The sequence below is a fragment of the Nipponia nippon genome, unplaced genomic scaffold (assembly GCF_047370975.1).
Source record: "Nipponia nippon isolate SJK-2023a ecotype South Korea unplaced genomic scaffold, ASM4737097v1 scaffold_7, whole genome shotgun sequence".
In the NCBI taxonomy this organism is placed as follows: Eukaryota; Metazoa; Chordata; class Aves; order Pelecaniformes; family Threskiornithidae; genus Nipponia; species Nipponia nippon.
The window spans coordinates 12377504-12405336 of record NW_028262391.1 but is presented as its reverse complement, the minus strand read 5'-3'; the positions used below and the strand labels follow the sequence as shown (position 1 = coordinate 12405336).

Here is a 27833-nt window from a genome sequence, read left to right as displayed (position 1 = left end):
CCCGCTCCTCCCGGCCGGCAGGGGGCGGGCGAGGGGAGGCGGCACCTCCTGTCGGCGCAGGCGCCCGCTCCCGGGGCGGGGCGGGGGTTACTACGCATGCGCCAGCTGCCCTCGGGCGTGGGGGGGGGCGCGGCGCATGCGTGCAGCCCGCTGGCTGAGGCGGCGAGGGGAGGTGGCGGTGGCGGTGGTCCTGCGGGCAGCCATGAGCGGGTTCGGGGCTGTGGCGCCGCTTTCGGGCTCCTCGGCTGGGGCGGGGGCCCGGAACGGCAGCAGCGACAGCCTGGAGAAGATCGACATGTCCCTCGGTGAGGAGGGCGGCGGGGGCCCGCCGCTGTGGGGGAGAGGTGGAGGGGCGCGGGCTGAACCAAGCGCTAGGGCCGGGGGGGGGGGGGCGGAACGAACCAACAGGCTTTGCCGGGCACCGGCGCGGGCGGAACCAAGGGGGGACGTAGGGAGGCGGCCTGCGCCAAGTCGGGCGGGGGCGGGGGGGGCAGGACCCTACCACAGTTGGAGCCGGCGGGGGGCGGAACGCGAGGCCGGCCTGTGGGCCCGTGGTGGCGGGGACGGGAGGCCAACCCCGGCCGTGCCCCCGGCGGCAGCGGGGCTCCCGGGGGTCACTGTCCGTAGCTGGGGAGGAGCCGGGTTCAGCGGTGTGGATGCCCTTTGTTCCACCTGGGGGTCCGGAGCAGGCCGAGGAGCGGGGCGCTGCCTGCGTTTGGCACCAGCCAGGCCCGCGGTGCCCGGGCCCTTTGCTGGGTGGCCCTGGGCGAGCGTCCCAGGGCTCGTAATCGCAGGGGCGGGGGTGGTTAGGCTGCAACTCAGCCGGCCTTGCCTTTTTTTTTCTTCCCAGGTTTGGAAGTCGGTAATGGCAGGTCTCCTATGTAACTCCTCTGCAGTACTTCACCAGTCAGAGCAAGCGTGATGTTGTCTCTACCACGTAGTTTCCTGGGCCAATCTACCCCTTTCTCCCCTGTCCTCCCATTGGTTGTGCGCGTTAGGAAGTCGCACAGCCTCATTACAGATCTGCAGAATTGCGTCTCTCCAGTGTATCTGAGAAACTGACATCCACGCTGTATATATTTCAGAGAGGTGTCTCTGAGTAGTTCTGCTCTGGTCCTAGGCACTGAGTCCCCTTAACAGTGGGGAACACATTTGGAGCATTCCTGGAGTGCATCTTCCAGTTTAGTTTTATCCCAAAAAATTGGTTTTGTACACTCTAAGACTGCTCCACGACACTACCAGAGCATGGTAGATAGGTACTATCAGGAGACTTGCTTCAACAAGTGAAATCACGGTGTGAACTAGAATGTTAACACTAGACTCGGCCTTTGTGGACAACCTTAAAATAAGAGGTTTTGTACAATTTTTCCTTCTGTAAATAATCCAGGAGAGTTCTTTGTTTTGGCAATGGAGGTTACTCATGAAATGATGTTTAGAGTTTGTCTGAAAGTGGAGTAGCATTACAACATTCACATAAATCTATAAATCTATTTTTATTTATAGTATAGCGCACTGAATCTTTGTTTCCAAGGTTACCAAGACTATAGAGTTATTGATTCTGAGTGGCTAGTTCTATTTTCATACATTCTAATGTTTCTTACTTGACCAAATTAACCTTTCGGTTAGCTACTGCTACGTGTCCTGGACATTGACTAATAGCAAATTGCAAAGGACTGTTGTGGTGTCACGGTGACGTTTTGTTTAAGAAGCTGTTGTGAGTGGGTGTGTCCCGTAACTTGCAAGAGAACAGTGTCATCCATGCCTACTGCCCTCACGTCAAAGTTGTGTGGTGTGGTGTAAACAAAGATAAGATGCAATCGCACATCTGTCGTGATATCAAAAAAATTGACACAACATTAATTTAGGAAATCTTAAGATCTGGATCTTAACGTTGAGTATTTTATCATGTAGTAATAAAGATTAAACCTATTTTTGTTGCTAGTGTGTTATGTGCAACTCATCTGAAGCTAAGCTTCCAGTTTGTTAATGTTCCCCGATTATTCTGCTGTTCTAGCTATAGGTTTGATCTCTGATCTCAGGCAAGATAGGAGAATGCTTCAGTGTGTCTCAGCTAACACATATGTAAAGTCCCAGATGTCCTTCATTTCCCCAAGTAAGAGAATAGCCGACAGTTACGTTCTTTTATTTAAAAACTTGTAACCCTGTGTGCAGCAACAGCTAACTTGCAAAAATGTGATTTAAGACTGAGCAGATGAATTGTGAAGCAAGGATCCATGCTCTCTGAACGTGGTGGTTTTGTATCGCCGGTACATAGGAATGGAAGCAGCCATTAAGCAGAATTACATATTCCGCTCTAACAGTTTTGGGAGTTTTAGTTTTTGTTGAACATCACTTTATTAGTGGTACTAAGTTCAAATAATGGTCCTGATTGAGTACTGCTGCTGGCAGCGATTGTTTCTGCTGTTTTGGACCTGTATACCGTTTTGAAGTAGCTTTGGTTTCCTTTGTCATATAAAAGTGATAGTTTGGGAATCTTTGCTCTAGGGAAAGAAGATTCTATAGGAATCAAACCCTGAGTGACCTGTATCAGTATTCCATATCCTGATTTTTTTCTGAATATTCAGTCACTTGTGCAGCAAAGTACGCTGATTTTCTCTTAGCTTTACCTCAGCAGGATACAAAACATTGGATAACAACATGTTGTGATTTTTAAGGTTGGTTTTTTTTTTTTTTTTTTTGACACTGTTCTCTCCGTTCTACCCCATCCAAGTCCATTTGAACTCTGTTAAACACAGTAACCCCGTTCCTATCTCTCCCTGACTCAAAAAAGGATGTCCACGTGTTTGTGGTAGCTCCCTGTGGAAACGCAGTGTTTTTATCAGTTGTGCTTACCTGATCTAGATGCAGTAAACATAATTTGACATTTTTCTTTATGGTGTTTTTGTAAACAACCTAACAGTCAAATAAAACGTGCCACATCTTTTGCTTGACTCTTACCTCCTGAGCCAGCTACCAGGCCAGTGAAGGAAATCAAAGTGGTGTGGCATGATTTGCACTTGACAGACCTGCTGTTCACTTTTCATCAGCTTATTATCTTACACATATTCTTAAACTGATTAATAATTTGTTCAACATTGTTTTCTTGGACAATAGATACAATGATTGCTTTGGATTGCAGATTCGTGGGGAGAGAAGTTTTGCTTGCTTTTTTCCCCATTATCTCAACCTCAGTGAACACATGAAGATAACTGATAGGCTGAGTTCTTTTGTTGTGATTTTTCTTAAGTAACTTAGGATGAAAGAACTAAGGCTTGAATTGACATTTTGTCTGGAATCTGCAAAGTCTGGTGGTGGTGGGATTACCTTCAGTCATTCAGTTTAAAATTTCATGTTGGGCGGGATGCCATGATCTTTCAGGTCTCTTGGATGTTCTGGATGTATGCAACTGCTTCTCTTTTGCTAGGGCACTATATTATAAAGGAAGTACTGTAAGACTAACAGGGACTGGATATCTTGGAGAGATGTTTCTGGAACCTTAGCTTGTATGTGCTGGCTTTGCAAGATTAACTGGTCTGTTTCCCATGACTCCAACCTGCTAGGGTTTTTTCTTCAGAACTAGAATACGTCGGCAATGTGTCAAATTTCTCTTTTTTATTTTCTGCTTACAGATGATATAATTAAACTGAACAAGAAAGAAGAGAGAAAACAGTATTCCCCCAAAATGAAAAGAGGGCTTCAGCAGAATCGAACTCGACAGTTCAGGACACCAGGCTCCAAGTGGGGAATCCAACAGCAGAAAGGTGTGTATGTCAAACATAACGTGGACTGTGCAATATTTTTTTTTGAGCTGAAATGTACCCTAATGAAAATGTGTGGATTGACATGGTCAATTCAGGTGTCCGTCAAATAGTGTCATATGCAGTTTTGATTATAATTCAGTTCTTTGTGTTCCATTTATGCTTGGTTTTGTTTCTGGTTCAGAGTGAGAAAGTCATTGATGTGTTTGGCCAACAGGGAGCTTCGGTGCGTGATAGACTATTTCACTCAAGGAAGAATTGGCTGTCTTTCTGATTTTTGAAATGTATTTTAATTTTGGAATTTGTGTTGATACTTTGTCCCTTCTCAGAGATGGATAGAAAGAGTGCTTATGCCAAAGCCTGTATATTAGGAAATGTGGAGGCCTTGCCAGAGCTCAGAGCTTTGTGCAAAAGAGCCAGCATATTTATATTTGCTAGGCAGAATTCTCCTAGTAGGCCTCCCCAAAATAGCTGTTACTGCAAACTGTAACGCTGCCTCTGGGATATATAAATGGATAATGCAGAGTGTCTGAGTTGGCTTTTCTTGTTAGGACCTTGGGATGCAAAGGAAGCACCACGTCAACCTTCTTGAGCCAATGTTTTTACAGTGCGATACGAAAGTGGGAAAAAATCATATAGGCAGGGAGTGAAGAGAAGAAAAGTGCTCAATTACAGCTTTACTGTAGATTCCTTGAGAAACTGTCAGGGGATTTTTTTGATAAACAGGAGTCGTATTCTAAAATGATTCCCAGGTTTTAGTCCAGTACGTGGCCAGCACCTGCTTGAAGTGTAGACTGGTTTTGCTTATGTTTAATTTTGAAAAGTACCTTTTTAGCACTGGATTATCAACATACGGAAAAATACTATCTAATCGGAAAGCTTACCAGCTCAATCCAAGCTAATGAAGTGTTTAAGTTAATACACGCAATTTCTTGTTTAGAAGCATTCATTTAAAACAAATATGCCTCTGTCTGGTGTATTCACAGGGATCCCCATTTTATCTTTGTCGCTGCTTAATATATGTGTAGCAGCAGCTCGTAGTTAGCATCTTAGACACAAATGTCTTTGGGGAACAGTGGAATGTCGTGTTGCTCAGGGCTCAGAGGAGTTTTGCTTTTTATACAGGGCAACATAGCAGTGTTACTTAATTTGTGCATCTTTACTAAATTGGTGTCAGTGCAGGAAAATATTTTACGTCAGTCAGCCCAAGTGTAAGAATATTTGTGTAGGTGCAAGGGTAAGTGAATTTAAGTTGGAGATTACCAAACATAGAGGCTTCTATTTATGACCGCTGTTGTCAAACGCAATTGTTTATGATCCAAAGGGCGCAAAAGAAGCAAGTATTAGAATTTAGAATTTTAGGAGGAACTTGAGCTGCAAATATAAAACTCTAAATACAACCGTCTTGGCGGTTACTTTTCTCTCTTGGAACCTTCCCTCCTTGCCTGCCCTTGTTCTAGGAAAAAGCAAACTTTTTTTTACAAAATTGCCAGATTCATGACATGTTGAAACGTTGTGAATAGCTTTAACGGCTCCCTCCTATACAGCTCCACACATTTTCTCCCATTGAAAGCAAACCTCTTTTATATTGTTTTTTGAGCAGAAGGTATCTCTGGTACCTTAAGGTAAATAGTTCTTCTGAGCATTCTCGTTATTAGTAGCCTATGACCAATAGATTTATTGCTGCTCTGTTGCCATTGAAGTTATTCTGATAAGTAGTAAATCCTCTGTTGTTTGTGGACGGCTACAGAAACCACAAATGTTTGACAGCACTCGATTCCTTGTGGCTGCCAAACTCTCTGGAAAGAAGCAAGGAACTTGAGCTGGGACTCTTTTCAGCTTTTGAGGGGAGAAATAGAGAGAAGAACATTGTTCATTTAAATAAAAGTTGTCCTTGGTGATACACAGAATGCAACTGCACAAAACCCTGTGCAGTCTGAGCTAACTTTGAGGTTGCCATTTATTTGAGCAGAGGTTGGTCCAGAGAGTTCATGAGGTCCCTTTCAGCCTAAGTAAGCCACTTTCTCAGCTTTTCTGTTTGAAAAGAAGAGCATTTGCTAACCATCCACAAAATGTGGGTACGTAGCAGTTTCTCCATGGCAAATTCCTCTAAGCTGGGTTCTGATCAATGGCTTACCTCATGTCATGGCTCCTGTCTCTTGAAGAAGCACAGATTTATTATCGATGCTAAGAATTCAGATATGTCAAAGCTAGATGTGTCTGTTGCTGTAGAGCTGACTCCTTAGCCTTAAATTTATCTTGCAGTCTGAGGTTCTAAAGAGGATGATACTTGGGGATAAAACTAAAGCATGGTCTGTATTCATAGCGTGAAGCTAAATGGCTCCAGACAAGGTTAACCAAACTCTTGTAACTGAAGATTTCAGATATTTATACTACAGACCTCAGACTTACAAGCCTTTTACATTCAAAGGCTGCTTTCAGTTCTCAGTTTCATCCAGACTGCCATGCAGACTTCTAATTGAAAACACTTTAAATGTGATGCAATTCATACGCTGTTTAATATGGTTTTGTGGGCCAATTGCTATGTTCTTTTTTTCTTAAGTCATGTTTTGGGAACCACTGATCTAAATAAATAGGCTTTGAAGTTGTTTTTTTTTCCCTTTTCTTTAAATTAAACTGGTAATTTAAAGTTTGCTGAATGGGTGGGGAGCTGGAGTTTTTTTGTTTGGTTTGGTATTATTCAGCACTTGATGAAGTTCCATTTTGGAGTATTTTGGTAGTTTTCTATGCCAGAATGACTCTTAAGTTGTCCCTGTAGACATGTCAAATAACACATTTTCAACAGAAATTAATGCAATGAAGTAGAGCAAGACTGTGATCTGTATGAGAAGCTGATTATTGTTATGCTAGGGCTTGGGCCAGACCTGCTAAAATAACTAAATGGCCAAATCGTCTTCAAGTGTAGAGATAGCTTCTGCTCTAAGGCTTGAAGTGTGCAGCTAAATAACTTGTGTTGCTTGCATAGCATCTTAAAGCAATAAGCTTTTTCTTGCAATAAGAATTGTTGAACTCTTCATGCTTGTTGCAGGTTATGGTAAAAATCGTTTGGGACGCAGAAAGAAGATAGCAGGGAAGAAGCATTCTTACGGAGTTATAACTGGCTTGGCAGCCAAGAAGGCAATGGGTTCACGCAAAGGAATTAGTCCTCTGAACAGACAGCCACTTAGCGAGAAGGTAATTAATGCAATTCCAGTGGTTCATGTAAAAACAGATTAAAAAAGTGAAACACAATGGCTTCAGAACAGTGCTACTGAAATATAAAATGGAGACATCTGATACAACCTTTTATTAAATTGGGGATGCATTAGCTGAGTTCTTGTTTGTTTTGAGGGGGGTGATTAATGACTAGATTTGGAAGTATTTTAACACCTAATTGGGTTGCAAGTCATGAAAATTGAAATACAGAAGTATATTCTCTGCGAGTATGGAGGTAGTTACTGTATTTTTACAAGAAAAGCTCACTTACTAGGATTTCTTGTCTTTGCATTGCTTTGTTACAAACCAATGATTCAGCTGACATGCAGGTGTTAAGCATGTGCCTGTTATAAAAATGGAAGTATCTGCAAAACACTTAACTCCATCAGTAGGCTCCCTCTTCTGCACTCCTCCAGTGCATTGTTGCCTGCTCCATCTCATTCAGTATTGTAGAACGGGGATTGCTGTTGGATTTGTGAAGAAGAGTAATTTTAAAGATGTGTGGAGCACGTATTTTGTCAGTTTAGGGAGATAGAGTAATCAAAAAGGAGCTGCTAAGCTCTGCTATTTGTTGGTTTGTGTTTTTGGTTTTTTTTTTGCCTGGTATTGAGGGGAATATAGAATTCATGAAAGTGTAGGAGGTATTTTCAAATTGTACTAGACTGTGAAAGGCAGGCAAAGCCAAATGTATTCTATGTGCCGTTTATAAACAAGTTGAAAGAAAAGCATTTGTGTGCATAGAGTATACATAAATGCTATCTATATTTATTGTTTTTTAAGAACGCACAGCGGAATTACCCAGTTTTGAAAAAGAAAACAAACCTGCAGAGACAATCAGAAATGCAGAGAAAACAAGCTCCAGCCCTCAGGAGGCCCGCCCCACTAAACAGAAGGTAAAATACCAAGTCTGCTGCTCTTGACGACTTTCCATAGTGAGTCTTGTTTGACAGGACGGAGTCCAAGAGAAGACGGTAGGTACTGGCAGTAGTAGTACGGTCAAGACTATCGTGTGTATGAAGTTCTACAAATCTGGAAGCTGAGCATGGGGCAAATATGGTCTCGATACAAAGCCAGATATTTGTTACCATGTAGAGGACTCAGGAAGTACCTCTATTTGTGAGCACCTGGTGTTCTGCCTTCATTTAAATCCTAGGCAGCCTGTATGGAAATGGCCAATGTGTGGATTTCTGTAGCTCTGAAGTGGCAGCCACGGTTTAGTGAACTTTCTAAATAAAATGCCTTTGTGGAAGCTGGTGCCATCTTCAGTTTCCTGGAAGCTATTGCATGTTTTATTTGTGCTGGAATTAACATGGCTGTTATGAACTGCATTTTAACTGGTCTCCATGATGAAAATTTTCACTATATGACTATTGCGGAAACTGTAAACAAACTTTCTTTATACATATCAAGACTGCTCCTTTTTTTCATCTAATCAGCAATGTTTCAAGTGCTGGAGGATACTGAACAAAGTAAAGAGCAGAATTAATAACCACACTGTCCTGTGACGTAGGAGCGCTAGGCTTCTATGTAACAGAAGTGATTCTCCATTTATGAGTAATACATTGCCAGTTTCCTGACTTTCAGAGTGGCCTCTCTAAGATGTTATCTGTGGAACCTTTCATAACTGTATTTTAATAAATATTACAGGAATAACATGCCGTCCACTTTTGCCAGAATTGGAAACAAACTAAATCAGCAGAAGGACACTCGTCAAGCAACTTTCCTGTTTAGAAGGGGCCTGAAGGTAATAAAAATTACTGAAAACAACAACAAAATTGTGCCACAGGTTCTAAGCTAACCTGTAACATTGATATTAGTGAATCAACTTTAAATACCAAATCTGAGTAGAAACTTGAGGTGGACTGGGGAATAGGCACGGATTCTTCTAGGGAAATGCACTTGTCCTCTTCAGTTACTGTAACCTGCTGAGTCTTGCTTCCTGTTCCAGTGTAGCTGGACTGTTCAGAGGGGCATGGAACTTGTCAGTGTTTGACAGTAGTTGCAAGGTATTAATTTTTCCTTTTAAAAGTATATGTTAGAAAGCACTGTGCAGCTTTCAAAAGTTACCTTCGGGTGAAGGATAGAGTAGAAACATGTTTTAGAATCTGATAGAGATTATGAAGAGAATGAAGAATGTGCAGTGAATGATAGTGGTGTTCTCGGTTTTCATTTGTGCCCTCATTCTACATCTGCCATCGTTGTGACTGTAGGTAGCTGCTGGATTGCAGAATTACAGACAGGATCAGAAGGAAGAAAAACAAAACCAAAGTCCTTTAAAACAGGAGTGGGACTTAATGGCATATTGGATATTATGTACGTTAACATTGATCAGGTTAGGAACTAGCCAGGTTTTTCTTGCTGGCCTGGTAACATTTTGGTGTGTCTTGGTAGAGTGTATGTTTGCTAGCGTAGTCCCCAAAAATGCTTCCGTCACTACTGGTTAAGTTACTGTCATTGACAATTTTATTTAAATCATTTTGTGTTCTTAAAGTAATTTCTTTCTAATGTCTTTCAACGGTAATAGGATAGCTATCTTTGAAGTCCCCCTGAAAGTACAACCCCGTTTGTGCAGAGTGTACAAACAGCTTTAAACTTCCGTTCTTGAACTGCTGTATTTCCAGCTGCTGCAATGGGAATTGAAACAGTATTCAAATCCAGTGTCTGTATTGATATGTTTTCAGGTGCAGGCTCAAGTGCAGTCAACAGATGATCTTGATAATCAGACAGTAAAGAGAACTCGTCAGTAAGTATTTAGTTTGGAAAAATTCAGTTTGGTTACTTGTATGATTCTCATTTTAGTTCGGGCTTCCTGGCTGTGATAATTGAATGGGCTGTTTTTTCCCCTCTAGGCATATCAACTGAGTGACAGTGATCCTCCCCCTATCCTCAGTAATTTCCTAAATTATCTTCTGATTTAACCAGGACGAGTTTGTTTGCGTAAGATGCTTGCAGGACTGAGGGGGAAGGTGGTAGCTTCAGAGGATCAGACTAATCTCTACCACTCATGAATACTGCATAGACTGGGAAGAAAAATTCAAATGTCAATGTTCTCCTGAGCTCTTGATGTAATTTCCATTTTATTTAACATATATATAAGCCTATGAAGCAGTTTGGAAATAAGCAAGGCAGGTCACAAAGTGGACACGCGGTTCTCCCCCCACATATTCTTCCTGTATCATTCTGTGCCTGCCAGGCTCTTCACAACTGGTCTGTTGGTAACACGACAGGCTGAGTAACCTGCGTATGCCGCAGACCTGCAGTCTGTCACCTCTTTGGTTTGCTGTGAGGACCGTTTTGGTCCCATCTGTTGCAGGGAAACAATGTTTTAAAAAAGCGAACGTTCCAGTCAGTGCTGTAGTTCTGGTACACCTTACCAGCATGTGATTTAGCACTCACCTGAATAGGTTTAGGTAATGTAAAAGATACAAGAATCAATGGCCGAGCTTCTTGTAGATTGTTTGACTGCATGTGGTCTTCATACTGGCCTATATTCTGAAAGTTTGTACATTCTTTACTAGCCAGTGTTTTGGACACATATTTAAAGATACTCTGAAATTTCTGCAGTGTTTTCCTAAGTGATTTCTGTGTTTTCAAACTAGATGGCGAACTTCTACCACGAGTGGAGGCATTCTGACTGTATCCATTGACAACCCAGGAGCAATCATAACCCCAATGTGAGTTTTCAAAAAAGTACTGAAATGTTCTTAACATAGCTGAAATCGCTGTTCTGAGCCATTTAGCAAGTTCCTCGCGGATAGTATTTCAGATGACCTCACGGTCACAGCTTCTTGTGAAGACTTTTAAATCTGGCCCCTTTCTGCGTGTTTCTGAGCTGTGTTTGAATAATATTACAGCTGGATTTCTCAAGGCATCTCCCAGTTAGGACCTTGATGTGGTGTATGGAGCTGAACAGTGGTGAGGCTGGTAGATTTTCACCTTGTCTGCCTCTTCCAAGTCAGACTGTATTGTAGCTGTTTTCCTCCCGTATCTGAATGAAAATGCATCTAATTGATGAGTGATGGTAATAGTTCCTCCCTGATTCATAAAGATACTGGTAGAGTTGCGCTTAAAGAAAGCATTGCTGTGTTTGTCTTTGGGAAGTTGATGGTACTGTTGTTTCATGAGGTGTTTTATTTTAAAAATCTCTTGAGTAGCTTTTTTCATTAGTAGCATTTTATCTGTAAGGAAGATTGTACCAATTTTTATTTTTTGTGTTTATGGGAATGATTAACCGCAAATTATGTGTTTGTCAGTAGGATTGAGAGAGAAAAGATAAGATCGCTTCCTGTTGGGACACTTGCTGTCTGATAACAATAACAAATGCTACCCTTTTGTAGTTCTGCCCGACTTTTACCTTCTTGAATTTGTGCCCTCCAGATATTCAGCCAGCCTGATCGAATGGCTTGATGAAAAATTCATCTCTCTATCAGCATTAAGGCTTTTTTGCATAGAACCCATATTCACTATGTCCTTTGTAACATTCTTCTTTCGCAGTTCCCAGAAATTACGATTAACTTGTACTCCCGTGCCACCATTTCTGATGAAGAGGGACCAATCAGAAGAGAAGAAGATTCCCAAAGGGGTTCCATTGCAGTTTGATATTAATAGTGTTGGAAAACAGGTAAATGCAGTTTCTTTCCTTAACTGTAGAAGTAGTTTCAAGATGGATTAAAGCCAGTGATCCAGGCACTTTCCTCCTAGACAACTAGTGACAGAAAGAGGGAACTAGTGACTACTTCTTGTTGCCACTTCCAGTTCTTCCACTAACTTGCTATGTAACTTCAAGCAAGTAACTAAACTCACTGTTCCTGTTCCTCTAGTTCATGTCTTGCATGCCCACATGCTTTAAACGGGATTTAAATTGTTGAATATTTCTAAAAGCCTTCTGGTGTTCCTGCTGTGCTTGAATCAGCAAGTGTGCGTAATTCAGGGATGAGCTTCTTTCAGGTGTGTAACCTGCATGGAACCCTGACAGCTGAATTTCCAAGGCAACTTTTGCTATGCATCTAGGAAAAAAAAAAAAAAGTGATGACATAAAAGCTTGAAAGATGAGCAAGTTTTCACAAGTTTCATGAAGACAGGTGATGTGGTGCAGGAATCTTAGTGCTGTCATTGAAGGAATTCTTACAGGGTGACAGAGTTAGATGCTGTTCTTATAATCAGCTCCTTACTGCTGGCTGTAGAAAACTACATGGGATCAGTGCGTCGGTCTGGATTTGTTCCTCCCATGAACAAGCAGTATGTCAAAAATAGTCTACTACTGTATTGTAAAATTAATTGAACTTTTGGACTCTGGTCTACTGCCTCAACTGGATGGACTGGAAAGCAACCTGCATTAACAAGGTTAAAATGCTGCATTTGTTGGCGTTGCATAGAATCTGTGTGGGGAAAGGAGTGTAGCGAAAGTTCCCTTTTTCTGTCTGTCTGTCCTCAGTTTAACTTATGATATTTTGAGTAGACTTTCAGTCTTGACATTGTGTACCATGTGTTCTAAATGAATTCTGAGAAATGCTAGCTCTTGATGTATAGTCCAATCTGAGTTTTAAACGGTGTGGGAAATGATGACATTAAATTAAACCTCCCTTTTTTTTTTAAATTTAAATGAGTCAATTAGGAGGTCAAGTGATGATACAGAATGAGGAAAAAGTTATTCTCGTCTCCATTACTTTGATTAAATTAACCCAACATCTTTTACGCTTGGGTTGAAATGACTTTATTTTTCAGACAGGGATGACATTGAACGAACGTTTTGGCATCCTGAAGGAGCAAAGAACAGCGCTGTCTCAGAATAAAGGGAGCCGTTTTGTAACAGTGGGCTAACCCGACAGATGGACTTGAGCACTGATCCCACCTGCCTAAGAAACTGAGATAAAAGCGGGCAGAAGAATACAGCATACGTCACTGAAATTCTCCAGACTTCTTGCTAAGATGGTGGCAGAGCTATCTACCTTTATTACTTTTACTTTGAATGGTAAAAGACATGATGCCCTGAGGGGGGGGAGAGTGGGGAAACTGATCCGCTGGAGTGGCACCATCACCTGGTTGGAAAAGATTCTGTTGCCCAGCTCATGACAAACACTGATTTTGGTTCATCTTGCAACCAAAACACAAATTTTAAAAGTTGGGGTTTTTTTGTCTAGGAGTGCTCAGTATCTGTTCTTTGACCCCTCTGTTATGATAAAGATTGTGTGTGTGTTTCATTACAAACCCCATTTTAGGGTTTTTTAGGGACTGCCTATGAACTTTCCTTTGGACTGCAGATTGGCCCAGAGCCTCAGTCCATGAATACTTCGGTAGTGATGTAGCGGCATTTTTCATGGGAGCATTGGTTGTACTTCTTTGTGCTTTTGAAGTTCGATTTTTTTTTTTTTTTCCCTTTCTTGAAAACTAAATGTTTTACATCCTCACTTTCACAAATAAAGCTGTTAGCTGAGACCCAAAATATGTAATTGGGATGGAGACTATTCTACTCTTATCCTTAAAAGTGGTCCAGATCATATTGGAGGAATACTGCACAGGCAATATGAGAGTAATTTATATTACAAATAGCTCAAGTTCATCATCCTCCTCTGTAAATGGAGTCTGTCTGTCTCCTATTTTTTCTTAAACTTTTGCTTTCTATTTCTTTTTGTAAGTTTTTTCACAAACTTAATGCAATAACTTCATATTTTTGAATAATTTCATAGGAATAAATACAACAGTTCACCAGAAAGTCAGTGGTATGGTAGAGTTCCTTACCCTCCCAGACAAAGGATTCTCATCTTGCATACCTTGCTCCAGAGCATTTTTTCTGGCTCTTAGAAATCGCCAGAGGCAAGCAATTTAATGGCACTTGTTTGTATATACCAAAGAGAGGTAAGAGGTGAAGCTGATCAGAAGTGGTCAGGCATCTTGAAATTGGCTGCAACTGGGGAACGTTTCTGGAAGAAAGCCCTCGGTTCGCCAGCATGTGTAAGGCGTTAAGCAGGAGCGTGTAGTCGCTTGCTTTAAGCTTAGCTTTGTGCATCAGAATCTGCGGGTTGGTAACAACTGGGGCATCCTCAATCTGAATTTACGTGATCCCTACAACTGAGGCACCTTTCAGAATTGCTTCCAGACCAGGAACTGATGAATTTAGCACTGTTCTATAGCAATGAGATTTTGGTACAGTCAGGTAAAAGAATGATTGGCGTGCTGCATCCAGAAATGTTTATGGTGTTTGAAGTGGGTTTAATTCCTTTTACTGTTCTTGAAGAAGTTACATTTGACTTCTTACAGAGTTGGTTTCCTTGCATTTTATCTCAAATTCCAAGTTAACTAGCATTTACCGGGAACTTCAACGTTGAAGAGCATTTGACGGTAGAAGGGCTTTTGTTTGTATAGCAGTTTTAAAGTCAGAGTGCATCCTGATGCTATATAGTACTTAAACCCCTATTTGTAATGTTGAAAAATATACCTTAGCAGAAGCAAACTAAACGTAATGGTGTTAAGGTTTTTTCTTAATTACTAGTAGGAAACTTTTTTCGGAAAAAAATGTCCCACTGTTAGAATTTGAGTAGATAAAGTGTTGTCAGTCATCCTGTTTCTGTGTATACATTTTCCATGTGCCAGGATGCAAGAAAAAAATTCTTTTGCATCAACATAGATGCAAAACATTGATGCAATGCATCAAAAAATGCTAGTTTGTATTTAACGAGAAGATGCTTTACACTGTACCTTTTGGTATTTTTTGGAGAAGTTATTACATTTGATCTATTCTGAAGCTGTTAATTTTTTTTTTTTTTTTAAATAAAAAGTTACAGGTTTCATACTGTCTTGTTCCTGTTATAACCACCTGGGCAATATATTGGTTATGTGAATTTTCTGATATCCCTCAAGGGGTGCTTAATGATTAAATTCTTGGTAAATGTCCTGAAGAACATATCAAAAAGCAGCCTGATTTAAAGAGGGCTTGCATTCATTGCCCAGCTTAATATCCTGAAAATTAAGCGCTTCTTGGAGTGGCACTGTATAAGCTCGCTTGCATTTAAATGTGTCGGCTATTAATGTATTTTTTTCAGTAGCAGCGTCTAATTTAGTGGTTTGATGTGATTATAGTACCAGCTCCCTTAATCTGTCAGCCCGAGCACTGGTTTTCCTGTTGCTGTGACATGTCTTGCTAGCGGGAAGTCGCCGTAACCTAAACCTTGCGTTACAGGATCAGCGGGAACACCCCGATAAACGACCGCGGTCGCGTTTCCCGGCCCGATGCTGGCAGGAGGCTTGCGTGAGCAGTGGAAGTGGAAGAAGGGGAAAAAAAAAAAAATACTGCCTGTAAATATATTTGCTAAGGTGTTGAGTGTGGCGAGTGCCGTGGCCCCTGGCTCTCTGCAGTCCGTGTGCTTCGTTACCGGCTCAGGTCTGTAGGGCTGCCAGCTTCAGGCACGCAACGGTCCCGGTGTCGGCAGCCGGTGGGTGCTTTCCCGAAGCAAGACTGGTGTTTATCTGGACATTGCAAAGAGTGCGACCTTTTAAGGATTGATGACATCAAGGAAAAAAACCACGAAGCAGTTGGTACTTTTCCCACCTAGTTCAGATACGGGCGTTTTCTCCTTTGTTTGCTGCTGCAATGGGTCTGTGCCCAGCAGCTGGCGTGGCATCCCACCCGGACAGGTAAACTAGAATTTTTCTGCATTTCAGAAGGCACACGGGCACTACAGCCGTTGTCAAGGGGAGGCTGGTACCCTCGCACCCCAGGTTACCTCAGGCGAGTGGAAAAAATCAGACTCGAAAAGAGGATGTTTGGGGTTTGTTTAACTCGGTGCTCGGCGCCCTCCCGGTGCCCGCAGGCGGGCGGCTGCGCATGGGCGCTCCGCGCTCTGTCAAGGCCGGCGCCTGCGCCCTCCCTACCGGTCACTGGGCTTCCCCGCGCCTGCGCAGTGGTGAGCGCAGCCGGAGAAGCGGCGGCGGCGGCGGCGGCGGCGGGGAAATGGCGGCCGCGGTGCTGGCGGCGCCGGAGGGCGGCTCTGCCGTGATGCCGGCGGGGAACGCGGCGGCTTGTTCTCCGCCACCAGGTCCCTCAGGCCCGGGTTCGTGGAGTCGCTCTTTGGATCGAGCTTTAGAAGAAGCGGCGACCAGCGGTACCCTCAGTTTGAGCGGGAGGAAACTCCGGGACTACCCGCGGGCCAGCGCCGCCAACCACGACCTCAGCGATACTACCCAGGCCGGTAAGGGACGCGGCGTTGGTGGTGGGGGGGGAGGCCGAGACGGCGGGGAAGGGAGGTAGGGGAAAAGCCTCAGGGCTGGGGGTCGCCGCGGGGGGGATGGCCGTCCTCCCCCCCCCCCAACGCCCCCCTGAGGGGGGCGTTGGGGGGGGGGGGAGGACGGCCATCCCCTCACTAAGAGTGAGGCTGAGGTGATCAATTTGCTGCCTCTTCAGTAAATTGAAGCTGGATGCATGAGGAGGAGAAATTTCCTCAGAGGATTTTTTTTTTTTTTTTTTTGGGGGGGGGGGTCCCCGTTACTCTCGAAGAGTGTCTGTGTGGGGGCAGAGGGGGGTTTCTCCTCACCGCCGGCGATGCTTGGCGTGTTTCTCCTCTCGGGCCGTTTTCTCCTTCACGCTTTCGCCTCCTCCCTTCGCTCTCCGCCCTTCCTCTCCTCGGCGGAGAGGCAGGATGGAGGAGCTGTTGCAGGGTGCTCCTCCTTCCTCTGCCCGGCGTGGGTCTGGCCGATGAGATCCCTCGGTTTGTTGGTTTTTTGTGGGTTTTTTTTTGTTTTCTTTCTTCATCGTCTCCACTCTAGAGGTGCTTCCCCTGTCGGAGGCTGTTTTAAAAAGAATCATGAGGCTTTTCTCAGTACTGCTGCTCACTTAGGTGGTTTTAGCCAGGCGTGTTCTTGTTCTGATGTATCTATATGTGAGTGTGTGTGTGTCTACACACATATATACGCACCCTTGCCATCTCTCATCCAGTGCTGTTGACAGGGGTAACCAGCTTTCCAAGAAGGGCTGTCAGGTGTGCATACGCTAAAGACAACTGTTTCTTGTGCTCTTTGCTTATTGTCATTTCTGACAGCCATAAGCAAGATACGAAATGTACTGTGAGCAGAACCTCGTCCCTTTTCTTTTTTCCTGCTGTATTATATGGATAAAAATATTGAGAATTTTTAAGAAAAACTTTACAAGGTACAGTAAGCAGTAGCACTGTTTTTTCCCTCTGCTCCTCAAATATATTCATAGAAGTAGACTAAAAATGTACACTTTCCCTTGATCATAAGCAAAACCACATTTGCAGAGTATGTTTACATATTACTGTGTCGAACAGAGAGATGAGACTTGGGAAATGATGAGAGTTTGTGCAGGATGTAGAAGTTTACTTAATGCATTATACAGAGCAAATTTAGTTTATGTTTTGACTGTCTGGTTGTATAAGTGAAGTAAAAGTAGTTTTGACTGTCTGGTTGTATAAGTGAAGTAAAAGTAGTTTTAAAAGGTGTCAGCACGCCATTTGTTTGTAGCTTTGATTACTTCCCATGCAGTTGTTTAGATTTTCTCATGTTTTGTGTTGAGTGTTGAGTTTCTAAGCTTAGAAGCTTAAACTATCTTAAAAATAATCTCCAAACATCACTTTTCAAAAGTTACCGTGTTACTAAGTGTGTTGATACAGTCAGTTAAATAATTCAAAATGGAGCCTCCTTTAAAATTGTCTGACTTCATAGTCTGTTCTGTAACATCCTATTTATGCAAAAGTCTGTCACTAATACAAAAGAAACCACCACTCAACCAAACCTTGAGACAGATGTGATTTGTTTGACTTGAACACCTCTGTAAATAGAAAACACTTCTTGTTAGGGTATAGATTTTTTTGTTGTTGTTGTTCACAGGGTTTTCTGCAAATGCAGTTGCACAATGAATGTGTAGGGCTAATCTGTAAGCAAATGCAACATATGCGTTTGTGAGGGATTTGGGCTTTTTGTTTATAATACTATTCATTTACTGTACTCTTAAACAATTTGTGGGAATTCTTGTTTCCACCAAGGTTCCCATCTATTGTGATGAATATATGCATTGTAGTTGTTCAAGAAGCATTAAATGCTAATAAGTGGCAGTGCATACCATACACTTTTGTGCATTTATCATCACAATGAACCTTAGAAAAAAGCTAGAACTGTCCTTAAATTGTAAGAAGCAAAGCTTATTGGGGGGACGCATTCTGTTTAAACTCTCTGTTTTGAAGGCTGCTGTGAATAACTTAATCTTGTGCCTTTTTTTAGCATGGTCTGTTCTATGACTTTTTTGTTTTGAATAAAGCTGGGCAGTGGAGAAAAATCCATTCAAGCGTTTCTGACCCCCAGTTTTCAGTTGAGTGCTCAGCTACAGATTTAATCTACTTCTTTCCCCACATCAATTTCTTTCATGTGTAACTTCCAATTGTTTTGTATGGGAGTAGCCACAAATAAGATGGTATAATGTATATGTGTGTTAGGTGTTATAAACACTTAAAAGAAACGCTTTAAATAACCCCCTAGACTGTAGACTCCGAGTGCCTTCCCGCATGCTGTGCCACAAAGACTCAAAGCCCATCAGGTGGGGCATGTGTGTGTGGAGTTTCATAAAAATCTTTGGAATTACTCCCAAACTATAAAACTGAAGACAAAACAATGTATATGCAAATCTTACTCCTTTGTATGTGTCAGAATAGACACCTCTCTAGTGTGGATCATGTTATACTGGTCCAGCTCATTCCCGTTCTTGTAGCAACAAAAGTAATTGCATGTCACTGTAACATGTTAAAGAGGTGGGAATGAATCACGTCCCTCGCTAATGTAACTACACTGCTAGAAAACCAGCATCTAGCATAGCCTTAAGCCTTAACAGAATCACTGGCCTTGCCTGGAAGCTGTTGTTAACACAGATGAACCAGCAAAGCGGGTCAGTAAGAACAGGGCGTTAGAGATTAGACGCTCAATCAAGTTTAGTTGGGTGCTCTGTGCAGATTTTGAGGTTGATGATGGGTGAGGGAAGAATCCCTTTAAGTAGATGTCAGCCATAAGGTACATTTTCAGATGTTAAATCAATGGGAAGATCACATTTCTTTAGATCTTTTATGAGTTCAGAGTTGACAGTAATACTAACCCTGGTGATCAAGCTATAATAGCTTCTAGGTACCATTCTTAACCACTCACTAAACAATCATCAGAGCTGAGTTTCTGGCAGGTGTCACTTAACTTTGGAAAAATATTTGATAAACAGATCATAGAATATCTCAAGTTGGAAGGGACCCATGAGGATCATCGAGTCCAACTCCCTGCTTGTCGCAGGACTACCTAAAACTAAACCATATGATGAGATCGGGTTTGCTGCGTTTTTATTCTGGAAGTTAATATAATATTTCTGTTAGGCATCAGTGGAAAAATCAAGTTCCTCATTAATCATTTGCCTCAGTCACCAAACTTTTCACTGGAAAGTGAATTCTCTAGTAATGTCAGAGCCTCAGCTGCTTTTGGGCACTGCTGTCTTCCAGATGGTGAAGACCCACGGAAGGCTTTTTAAACCAAGATCAATGCTCAAGGTTGGTCTCAGAACAGAGCAGGTGACTTCAGGCATTGAAGTAATAGTGAGTTTCTGGTTGTTTTGTGCTTTGACTGGAATTAAGATCAGGTAATATAAAATCAAATTGAAGATGGGGCGGTCTATGCTTGAGAGCTTTGGAATGGATTAGCGGGAAGGTGGCTCCCCACAGCGCATGGTGCTGTAGTCCATCTGACGTTCTTGTACGTGTGGGATGGCTCATGTACAAGAAATGCAGTGTCATAACAACTTAGATACTGAAAGCAGCTGTTCTCTATGCTCATCCCTTACAACTTAATTGGAATTTTAGGAAGTGACTCAATTTTACAAAGCTTGTTGCTGATAAAAAATGAGCAAGCTTCTTCATTAACAAAGCAGGGATGTGCTTCTCTTTTTTTTTTTTTTTTTTTTTTTTTAATACTCATTCATTGAACCTGCATTATTTATCCCCATTTTATCTGCATTGAATTACAACCCATTTGCTCATTCCAGTCTTGTTCTTAACCAGGGAATAGGAAAAGGAATATAAACCATCTGAGTTAAATATGAAAGGAAGCACAGTTGCATTTTGCCAGTGTTAATGTAGACTCTGATGTCATTGTTTGACAGCTTTCCCAGTGGCCTAAAGCATACATTGAGCAGAAAAGTTGTTTGTCAAACCCTCCGTGACAGCTGTAATTACCTAAACCACTCACTGTCACAATGTTAAAGGAGAAGATGGGAATATGTGGGTTTATGCAGTAAAAGAAATGGCTGTTGTATGGAAATCAACTGGGAAGATAATTACATGCAGAGTACTATGTCTTGTTTCTGGAATATATTAGTAGTGAAAAAGGATAGCAAGACTATGAAAAGGAAGAAAAAAGTTTGTCTGCTACTACCTTTTGAATGACTTTGCCAATAAGGTATCTCTATAGTTTTGCTCTTAGCAGCTCTTCATAGAAACAGTAGAATCTGACCATAGTGTCAATAAAATTTCTATATGCTAAGTGCTTGCCTGCATTTAGAAGGATTACAGTGACTATATGACCATTCTGCAGTAAGAGATCTCACTGGTATTTTTCTTTCATGCCAGAGATTTAGTTGATATTACCTGATGAAATGTAAAACAGCTTGAGAAGTACAGTATGGCTCATACAGCAGTGGCTGTATTTCCCAGACATTTGTTCTTAAAGCCACAACAGCAGAATCCAAACCATCCTAAAATTAAATAAGTGTTTGAAAAATAAAAAACCACTTTGATTTACTGTATCTTGAATGTAATTTCATTATGATGTTTAGGGTAACATGGAAGGAAATGGGATTGTTCTTTGTTCAAGTTGCAGGCTATTTGTCAGAAGAGTTCACAGTGTTGGGACTTAGATTATCTAAAGTTTCAGTATTAAAAATCAAAACCTAACGTTTCATTAGGGTAGTTCAGAGTCTTGTGCTCAGATTTGTATACTTGCCTCTACCCTTATCAAAACCCAAACAGAAATATGCTGTCCAGAGGTTGTAGTAGCTGTAGGGGTGAGAAGGAGGGAGGATGACAGTCTTTCCCCAAACTTTAGACGGTAATGTAGCTTGTTCCATTCAGTTCCATTTTTTGGTCTTACCTCCTACTTGTGTCAGTCCCTTTATAATTTGACTGTTGCTCCCTCTTGTTTTCTTTCTTGTTGTGTTTCTGTTATTAGAAAGTCTGGATCTCATGTGTGTTCTGTGCATAAATACTGGCAGTTCTTAGTCTAGGCTAATGGAATTATCTGAGAGTGGTGCTTTGGTGAGTTGGTAAAGTGAGGTCAGTTCTCTTGCTTTTTTTCTTACCCTCAAAATGTGGGGAGCGGTTGACTGTCGTAGTTTATAGTTCGTTTTTGTTGAATGGATTGTGTTGGGTTTTGATAGAGAGCTGAGGCCTGCAGTAATGCTCAAAGGTTCTTGGCGCACACGCAGTCTTTTTGCCTAATGTTTTACAGCAACTGGGAAAGTGGAGTCTGAGCTTGTTGTTTCTAAGCCTTTTTGCAATAAAAGTAATGCATGACATTCGGAATGCCTTTGTGTAGCGAATTGATCTTTTAAAACAAAAAAAAGTCTCACAATCAAACTTTTATTACCAGTAAAGTCTTCTGAGTGCTATTCAGGATTGCATGTGTTTCTAGTTACTTCCCTAGTAGTCTTCCACTTTCCTGCCTCCATCACGATCTGACTTTTTTTTTAATACTGTCTTGTCTGCATACACACTCTTATAATTTTGTAGATAACTGTAACTACATAAAAAGTAAAGAGGAGAGGGATTGATAGGTGAATGTATTGAGTCCTGCTGTCACATGAGGGCTGAATTAGTTTAGGAAAAAAGGAAATGTCTTTTGTTTCTCTTGTGGTGTTTCCAGGCCTCTTCTCCTGTGGCTGTACCTGTGCTTGGAGGTAGCAAATTTATATTGGTTAAGCACTCCCTGAAGTCAGTCGTAAATACACAGCCTGATGTGATCCCCTTTTGGCATCTGCGTAGAACTTGGAAGTTCTGTCTTCATCTCCTGCTGCACAGTCAACACCAGCAATCATACTGCCTTCCAGCAAGCTGTTTTGTACTTATCTGGCTGAAACCTCAGCCAGTAACTAGTTGGATCAAATCCTCGGACAGCTCGCTACGTTTTCACGTGAGCATGAGCACGAGCAAACAGAAAGGGTGGAAAGACTGTATGGGGCGATGAGGATGAGAAGGCCTGTTTTGGCAGATACGTAAGCTTAAAGTGACTCGCGTCAATTGTGAAATCACACCTTAACTCTATTTTGTAACCTTTTACCACTAACTTGTTGTAAATTTGCTAATTATTTTTTGTAAAACAATGTGCTAGCCTTTGAGTCAGTGGGTCTGGGAATTTTTTCTTTTAGAGCATGGCTCATGGAGGTGAATTACATTCCGTGAAACTTTACTGCTGACAGATTTGGATCTCAAGCTTTCATTTGGCAAAATACATTATTTTATGCAAGTAATTTTAAACTGATGGTTTAGGTTTAGCTTTAGACTTCAGTAGACATAATTAGTTTCTTCAGTAGAAGAACCAGCAGTAAAGAATTAGTTACAACAAACATTGCAAATTATATAGCATGTGTTAAAAATAAAATTACATGGTAGCTAACAAAAAGGCTATAACTCAATTCAAGGGTTCTTCTCACTTTAATAACTAATCAGGCTTGGATCTCATGGTTTCCGATGTTAGCCAAACAGCTTGAATGAATTGCAGTTTTGTATTTAGCTGAAGTCACGGGCTATGCAGTGTGCTTTCTTTGTCATCTGTTATGTCCCCCTCTCCAAAGTGGAGAGGTGAAAACCCATTCATGTTAAAGGTGTCTTGGCAGTTACATTTTATCAGTGCATTAGAGGTAAAATATTGCTTTAGTTCTCTAAATTATAGATATTTAGAGAAGGTGCAAAGGGTAATACATTGTGGTCTTTTATTTGTATTGTTTTCCGTAAGTTAGTGCTTTTGTATATATGCAGGAAGAGGGCTTTATTTTTCACTTTGAAGTCCCCAAAACTGTCCCAATAGTCCTTTACTTCAGCCTCACTTATGATTCCACACTACAAACTGCTGCTTTTACTGACAGAGCCCAGAAGTCTCCTTAGAGTGAGGACAGTCTTTGTTCTTTTCTAGCTGGTAATGGTACTGGTTTGAAAGTTAAAGTATTTACAGACGTAGTCTTCTCTAAATGTAGTTCAAGCACTGCAAAATGAGGATATGCCTAAAAAATCCCACTTGCTATGCAGCCCAGGTGTTGGCTGCTGGAACATATGGTTTTTAACCACAGTCTGCTCTGTGCAGAGGGCAGCAGGATTAACGAGCATCTATTCAGTTTTTTTTTTCCCCCCGTTGTTCACTGACCCATGTGAATTTTAGTCTCTTTATTCTGCTTATTGTTGAAACTTAGCTCTGAATACAAAAATATGTTATTGTTGCCTTGGGCTTTTGGGTAGTGCTCCCTACTATTGAAAAGGTTTCGAACACTATTTTTCATGTAATCTCTGTGAAGTGAGTCACGGTGCTGTTACTGCATTTTACATATATGAAGCTTGGGATTGTACAAAGTTTGAAAGCATTTGCTGATTTGGGGTACCGAATTCAAAGCACTTGGATCCTGAACTTTTAGGCAACCCAGCTATTACAGGTTAATTTATTTTTTAAATGCAGTTCTTATTAACTTCAGATGCCTTGGTGACTCCTCAGGAGTACTGGAAATCAAGCCCGACATCTAGAACAATGGATTAATTACTGCCTTTGGAAAAACTATTGTAGAAGATTTGCTTAGTATTATGAAAGAAATATATGGCACAGACAGGATGCAATCCATTTTTCCAAAACAGCGTTCACCAGCTTTCAGGTTAGACATCCCTTTTTCTTTCTGTAATTCCCTGCTTTATTCCCTAATGGTTTTTAAGTATCAGTCTCTCGCGTAAGACAGTTACTGTGATCAGTCCTGATTCTGCAGTAATTTCATCTTGTTTGAAGAAATCTACTTGAACAGAAAAATCTTGAAGAGGAACGAAAAGTAGTATGTAGTTGTTAATTACAGACCTGTGGACAGTGGATACGCACAGGAAATGAGCAATTAAAGTTACGTGGGCGTCTTTGATTATAGACTATACTGTCTGCATGCTTGATTTTGCAGTCTTACGTAAGTTTTTAACTGAGTTTTCTCTGTACAAAATATCAGTGGCCTTTTCAGGTTACTTTTCTAATGCTGAATTGTAAATTCTGGCTGAATTTCAGTCAAGAGATTCAGGCTGAATTTCTAGATTCAGTCATGTGGAATCATGCTGGCATCCATGTGACTCATCAGCACAGTCCAAACCTTTACATCCATCAGGTCTCTCTTACCTGAGCCAGTAAGATAGCAGTAGGTTGTCATTCCCTGGGACCTGTTTGTAGAGTGGGGTGCTCTGCCTCGGAGTTGTACAGATGTTTGAGAGCAGAGGATTGATGGGATGTGCAGGTCTTGGGTTCTGTACTTGGTACCGGAGGGGATTGTGCTCTAGCAGGTTGGGGTTCCTCTGTGTGTTCCGTGTCCCATGTCTTGTCCCCAGCAATATGTTGTTATCTCAGTTCTGTCTCTTCTGTCCCAATTTCTTTTTTTTCCACCTCCTTCAGCTCAGCTCCCATGTCTTAACCTTTTTTCTTTCCTTGTTAGTCTTGCTGTCTGTCTCAAATGCCTCTCATTGCCAACTCCACTCTTCTCATCCAAGTTGTTAGCACGATGAAAGGAGGAATAATTGGTATCAACGTTTGGTAGAAAATTCCTTTTAAATCTGAGGAGAACATTAATTTTAGGGTGCTGATGAGACAAGTAGCAATTTAAACCTGCTTAATTCATTATTACTGTTATTTATGGCCATATATATATTACCTCTTCGTTTAGTCATAGCCTAAGGCTTTTACTGGTCTTTGAGTTGGTGTCATACACGCTGTGCTCTAGGAGTAAGAGGGTCATTGAGCACAATAATAGCAGGACAATTAGGTGCTTGTCATTACATTGACTCCAAGCTCAGCTATGGAATAAATGTTTTTGTAGAGGGCCACAACTGAATGTGGTTATGAGCCATAAAAATATCTGCTACTTCCTTTTATTCTGCTGGCTTGCCAAGGGGTGGGTAGATTTGTGCTTAGCAGGGAAAAAATTATCTTTGGAACCCATCTATGCTAAAACAACACATTGGTCATTTCAACTGTAAACGTGTTGCAAAATATGCAAGTGTTAATATATTGCATGGCTCTGTTCTGCTGCCGTGCAAGTCATATCCCATCATTCAGGGATGCCTGCGTGTCAGAAGGCTGTTATAATTACCGTTAAAAGGTATAGCGTAAGAAGGAAAGCCTAGAAACTTCACTGGCAATACCTTTCACTGGTGATTAAATGCTAGCTTTTCCTTCACCATACTCAGAATGAAATTTTAGCAGGGAATAGCACCCCCCACCCACTGGTACTGTTCAATCTGTCTAGTAGTTCCTGTTCTCCTTGAAAACACATTTTTTCAAAATCAGCTTTTCGAATGGAATTTTCAATTTAAAGGTGCTGTCATATCGTTTATCATGAGACAATATTTAACTCCAAATTTCTTACTATGATCAACTTAACATATTTTTCTTATTTTTTGTTTTTAAGATACTTGCTCACAATTTTTATCCCTGCTGTTGTTTTTTTTTAGTTTCCCTGAGAGGGGAGAAGCATTAACTTGTAATTTGAAATAAGAGGTGGAAGATTTTGCTTTATTTTCTTAGTGCCCAAATGCAGAGCAACTATTTAAAATCTTCCTGAAGTATTACATCCTTCTTTCTCTTGGCTAATTGATACGGTGAATGTTAGCAAATGGTGTTGAGTGAGAGATGTGTTCTCTCTTCATGTAGAGTAAGAAGGAGACTTGTTTTCTATTCAAAAACATTCTTTTTACAATGTAACTGTTTACCTGAATGTTTATTTATACTACCAGAAATATACTTTTAAGAGTACTAATGTGCTTATTTAAAAAAAAAAACAACCCACAAAACAAAAAAAACCCAAACACCTTTAATATGAAGATAAAACCATAGTTTCTTGCCAACTTGGCTTGTTCTAATTTGAAGAATTAACTTTTTCCTAGGGCTATACTTTAAGAGGGGTTAGAAAAACACATCTGTATTGTAATTATTTTGAGAACTTTATTGATTGTGATATGCCATATTTTTTACAGATTGAACTTTCTATGCTTTTTCCATATCGTTACATTCATCACAAGTTCAAGCGTGCAGATGGTTATGATCATGTTGAATAAATATGAAAAATGATAAGTATGAATAAAGAGCATGGTACAAACTACTTGGATCCTAGATCTGAAACTTATCTTTTGTTTTTGAGGATACTTCTGTGGCTACAAACACCTCTACATACCATGTTTTCTAAAAATTTATTCTTTCGGAGATTGAAAATACCTTGGCAGTACGATATTACAGGTTGCAAATCTTGATTGCTCTTCTTGCTTTTTTCAAAGAACATTTTTGTTACTTAATGCAAGTATCTCTTCCAGTTCATCTAGACCAAAGTATGAAAGTACTAATAAAATAAATCTCTCAACATGGCTTTCCTTGCCAGAAATCTTTATTCCTTATGAAATTAACATGCTTCATATGTTTTTCTTGAGTTTAACTTTTTCTGCACCATAACATTCTCTTCAAATTGCTACTAGGAAACAGGTAAGAGAGTTGTGTTTATTACTATTAGTTAAGGAGTATACAGCACTTTGAGGAGGTAAGGCACAATGGAAGTGGTACTTTTTTCCCCCACGTATTTCTAGTACACACTGTTTGGGTATGAATTATGCAACTGAGTAATACAGATGTAATCTTTTAAACATCTGCCATCTCTGCTTTCACAAATATATGCTAAAATGAGAAGTGGATCTGCTAATCCATTAAGTTATTTGTGTCAATGTTAGTTGTTTTACTGCTATAATTTCTATTCACAGTCCCTGTAGTGCTGCTTCTGAAAGTGGTTAAGAAATAAGTCTGTGGAAGTTCTATTTTAATAGCATGTTATCAATTTGAGACTAGACCATTTAAATAGCTTTTCACATTTAAATAAAATTAAAACAGTTTTACAGTTTTGATAACCACTGTTATTTCTATCTAATTAGATTTTCAGACAGAAATGTAATTTTTTTATTTTTTAAACCTAACTGTATCCTTACCATATGATGCAGTTCTTTTCAACTCTTGACCATGTTGAATATATAATAAATGGAAATACAAGGGTTTTTTAGAAGCAAGTTTTGCAAGCTGTATGAGCAGGTTCTGGGATAACTGGAATGAGGTGTTGTCCCCTCTGTTTTGGGGAAGGGGTTTCCTCTTCTAATGAATGACTACAATGCGTCTCTGGGGCTTTCTCGGTATAGTCATGAGAAATGTATCTGATACCTGACAATTGTTGGGAATTACAAAAGCAAACAAACAAAAAGACCTGAGTAGAATCATGAGCATTTCACTTTGCTCCTGCATGGCACCGATGTGATGCAGTGCAGGAGGCAGAGAGGATCTGTCTGGAGGCTGGCATGGCTACCACTTCACTCATGGAGAAGCAGTTCATACTTCTCTTTTTCTCAACTGGGGATATTTCAGTCTGCTGAACACTGGTGTCTATTTTTTAATCGTATTAGAAGAAAATGTGTTCATACTTAAAATAAATGATGCTTCTTAGATTTGCCTATTCTGTTTCCATTCTCTGTTTTTGACCTTGAAGAAGTCGTTCTGCCGCTGTGTTTCCCGTGTCTTTGTGCCTTGCTTTCTCTGGTTTGTGTGGTACATCCTGCTTCCTCGCTGTTTGCAGATGCT

General features: G+C 41.0%; 2 protein-coding genes across 20 annotated transcripts in view; both read left to right on the top strand.

The window, feature by feature from the left end:
* Positions 1-137: 137 nt before the first annotated feature.
* FYTTD1 (forty-two-three domain containing 1) lies at positions 138-14761 on the top strand. 4 transcript variants are annotated; one of them, XM_087739523.1, is made up of 10 exons: positions 138-305; positions 851-862; positions 3630-3761; positions 6808-6953; positions 7755-7867; positions 8622-8718; positions 9656-9717; positions 10574-10648; positions 11469-11595; positions 12699-14761. In XM_087739523.1, the coding sequence occupies exons 1-10, from the start codon at positions 203-205 to the stop codon at positions 12792-12794; spliced, it is 963 nt and encodes a 320-aa protein (XP_087595649.1). In that variant the 5' UTR covers positions 138-202; the 3' UTR covers positions 12795-14761. The 4 variants fall into 4 exon arrangements, with proteins under 4 accessions (XP_087595649.1, XP_087595650.1, XP_087595651.1 ...); XM_087739524.1 differs by lacking the exon at positions 851-862 and having other exon boundaries at positions 140-305; XM_087739525.1 differs by lacking the exons at positions 138-305; positions 851-862 and adding an exon at positions 893-2113.
* Positions 14762-14898: 137 nt separating this feature from the next.
* The window catches only part of LRCH3 (leucine rich repeats and calponin homology domain containing 3), a 71140-nt gene continuing 58205 nt past the window's right edge, over positions 14899-27833 (top strand). For all 16 annotated transcript variants that reach the window (XM_087739511.1, XM_087739509.1, XM_087739515.1 and 13 more), the window contains exon 1: positions 14899-16159. In XM_087739511.1, the coding sequence (XP_087595637.1) occupies positions 15796-16159 (364 nt within the window). In that variant the 5' untranslated portion in view covers positions 14899-15795. The remainder of the gene's footprint in view (positions 16160-27833) is intronic.

Bases quoted from the DNA above. Each gene is read 5' to 3' on its own strand.
- FYTTD1 (XM_087739525.1), top strand. From the start codon at position 1,987: ATGTTCCCCGATTATTCTGCTGTTCTAGCTATAGGTTTGATCTCTGAT. The intron at 6,954-7,754 runs GTAATTAATGCA...TTGTTTTTTAAG, and splicing joins GACAGCCACTTAGCGAGAAG to AACGCACAGCGGAATTACCC. The intron at 9,718-10,573 runs GTAAGTATTTAG...TTTTCAAACTAG, and splicing joins ACAGTAAAGAGAACTCGTCA to ATGGCGAACTTCTACCACGA.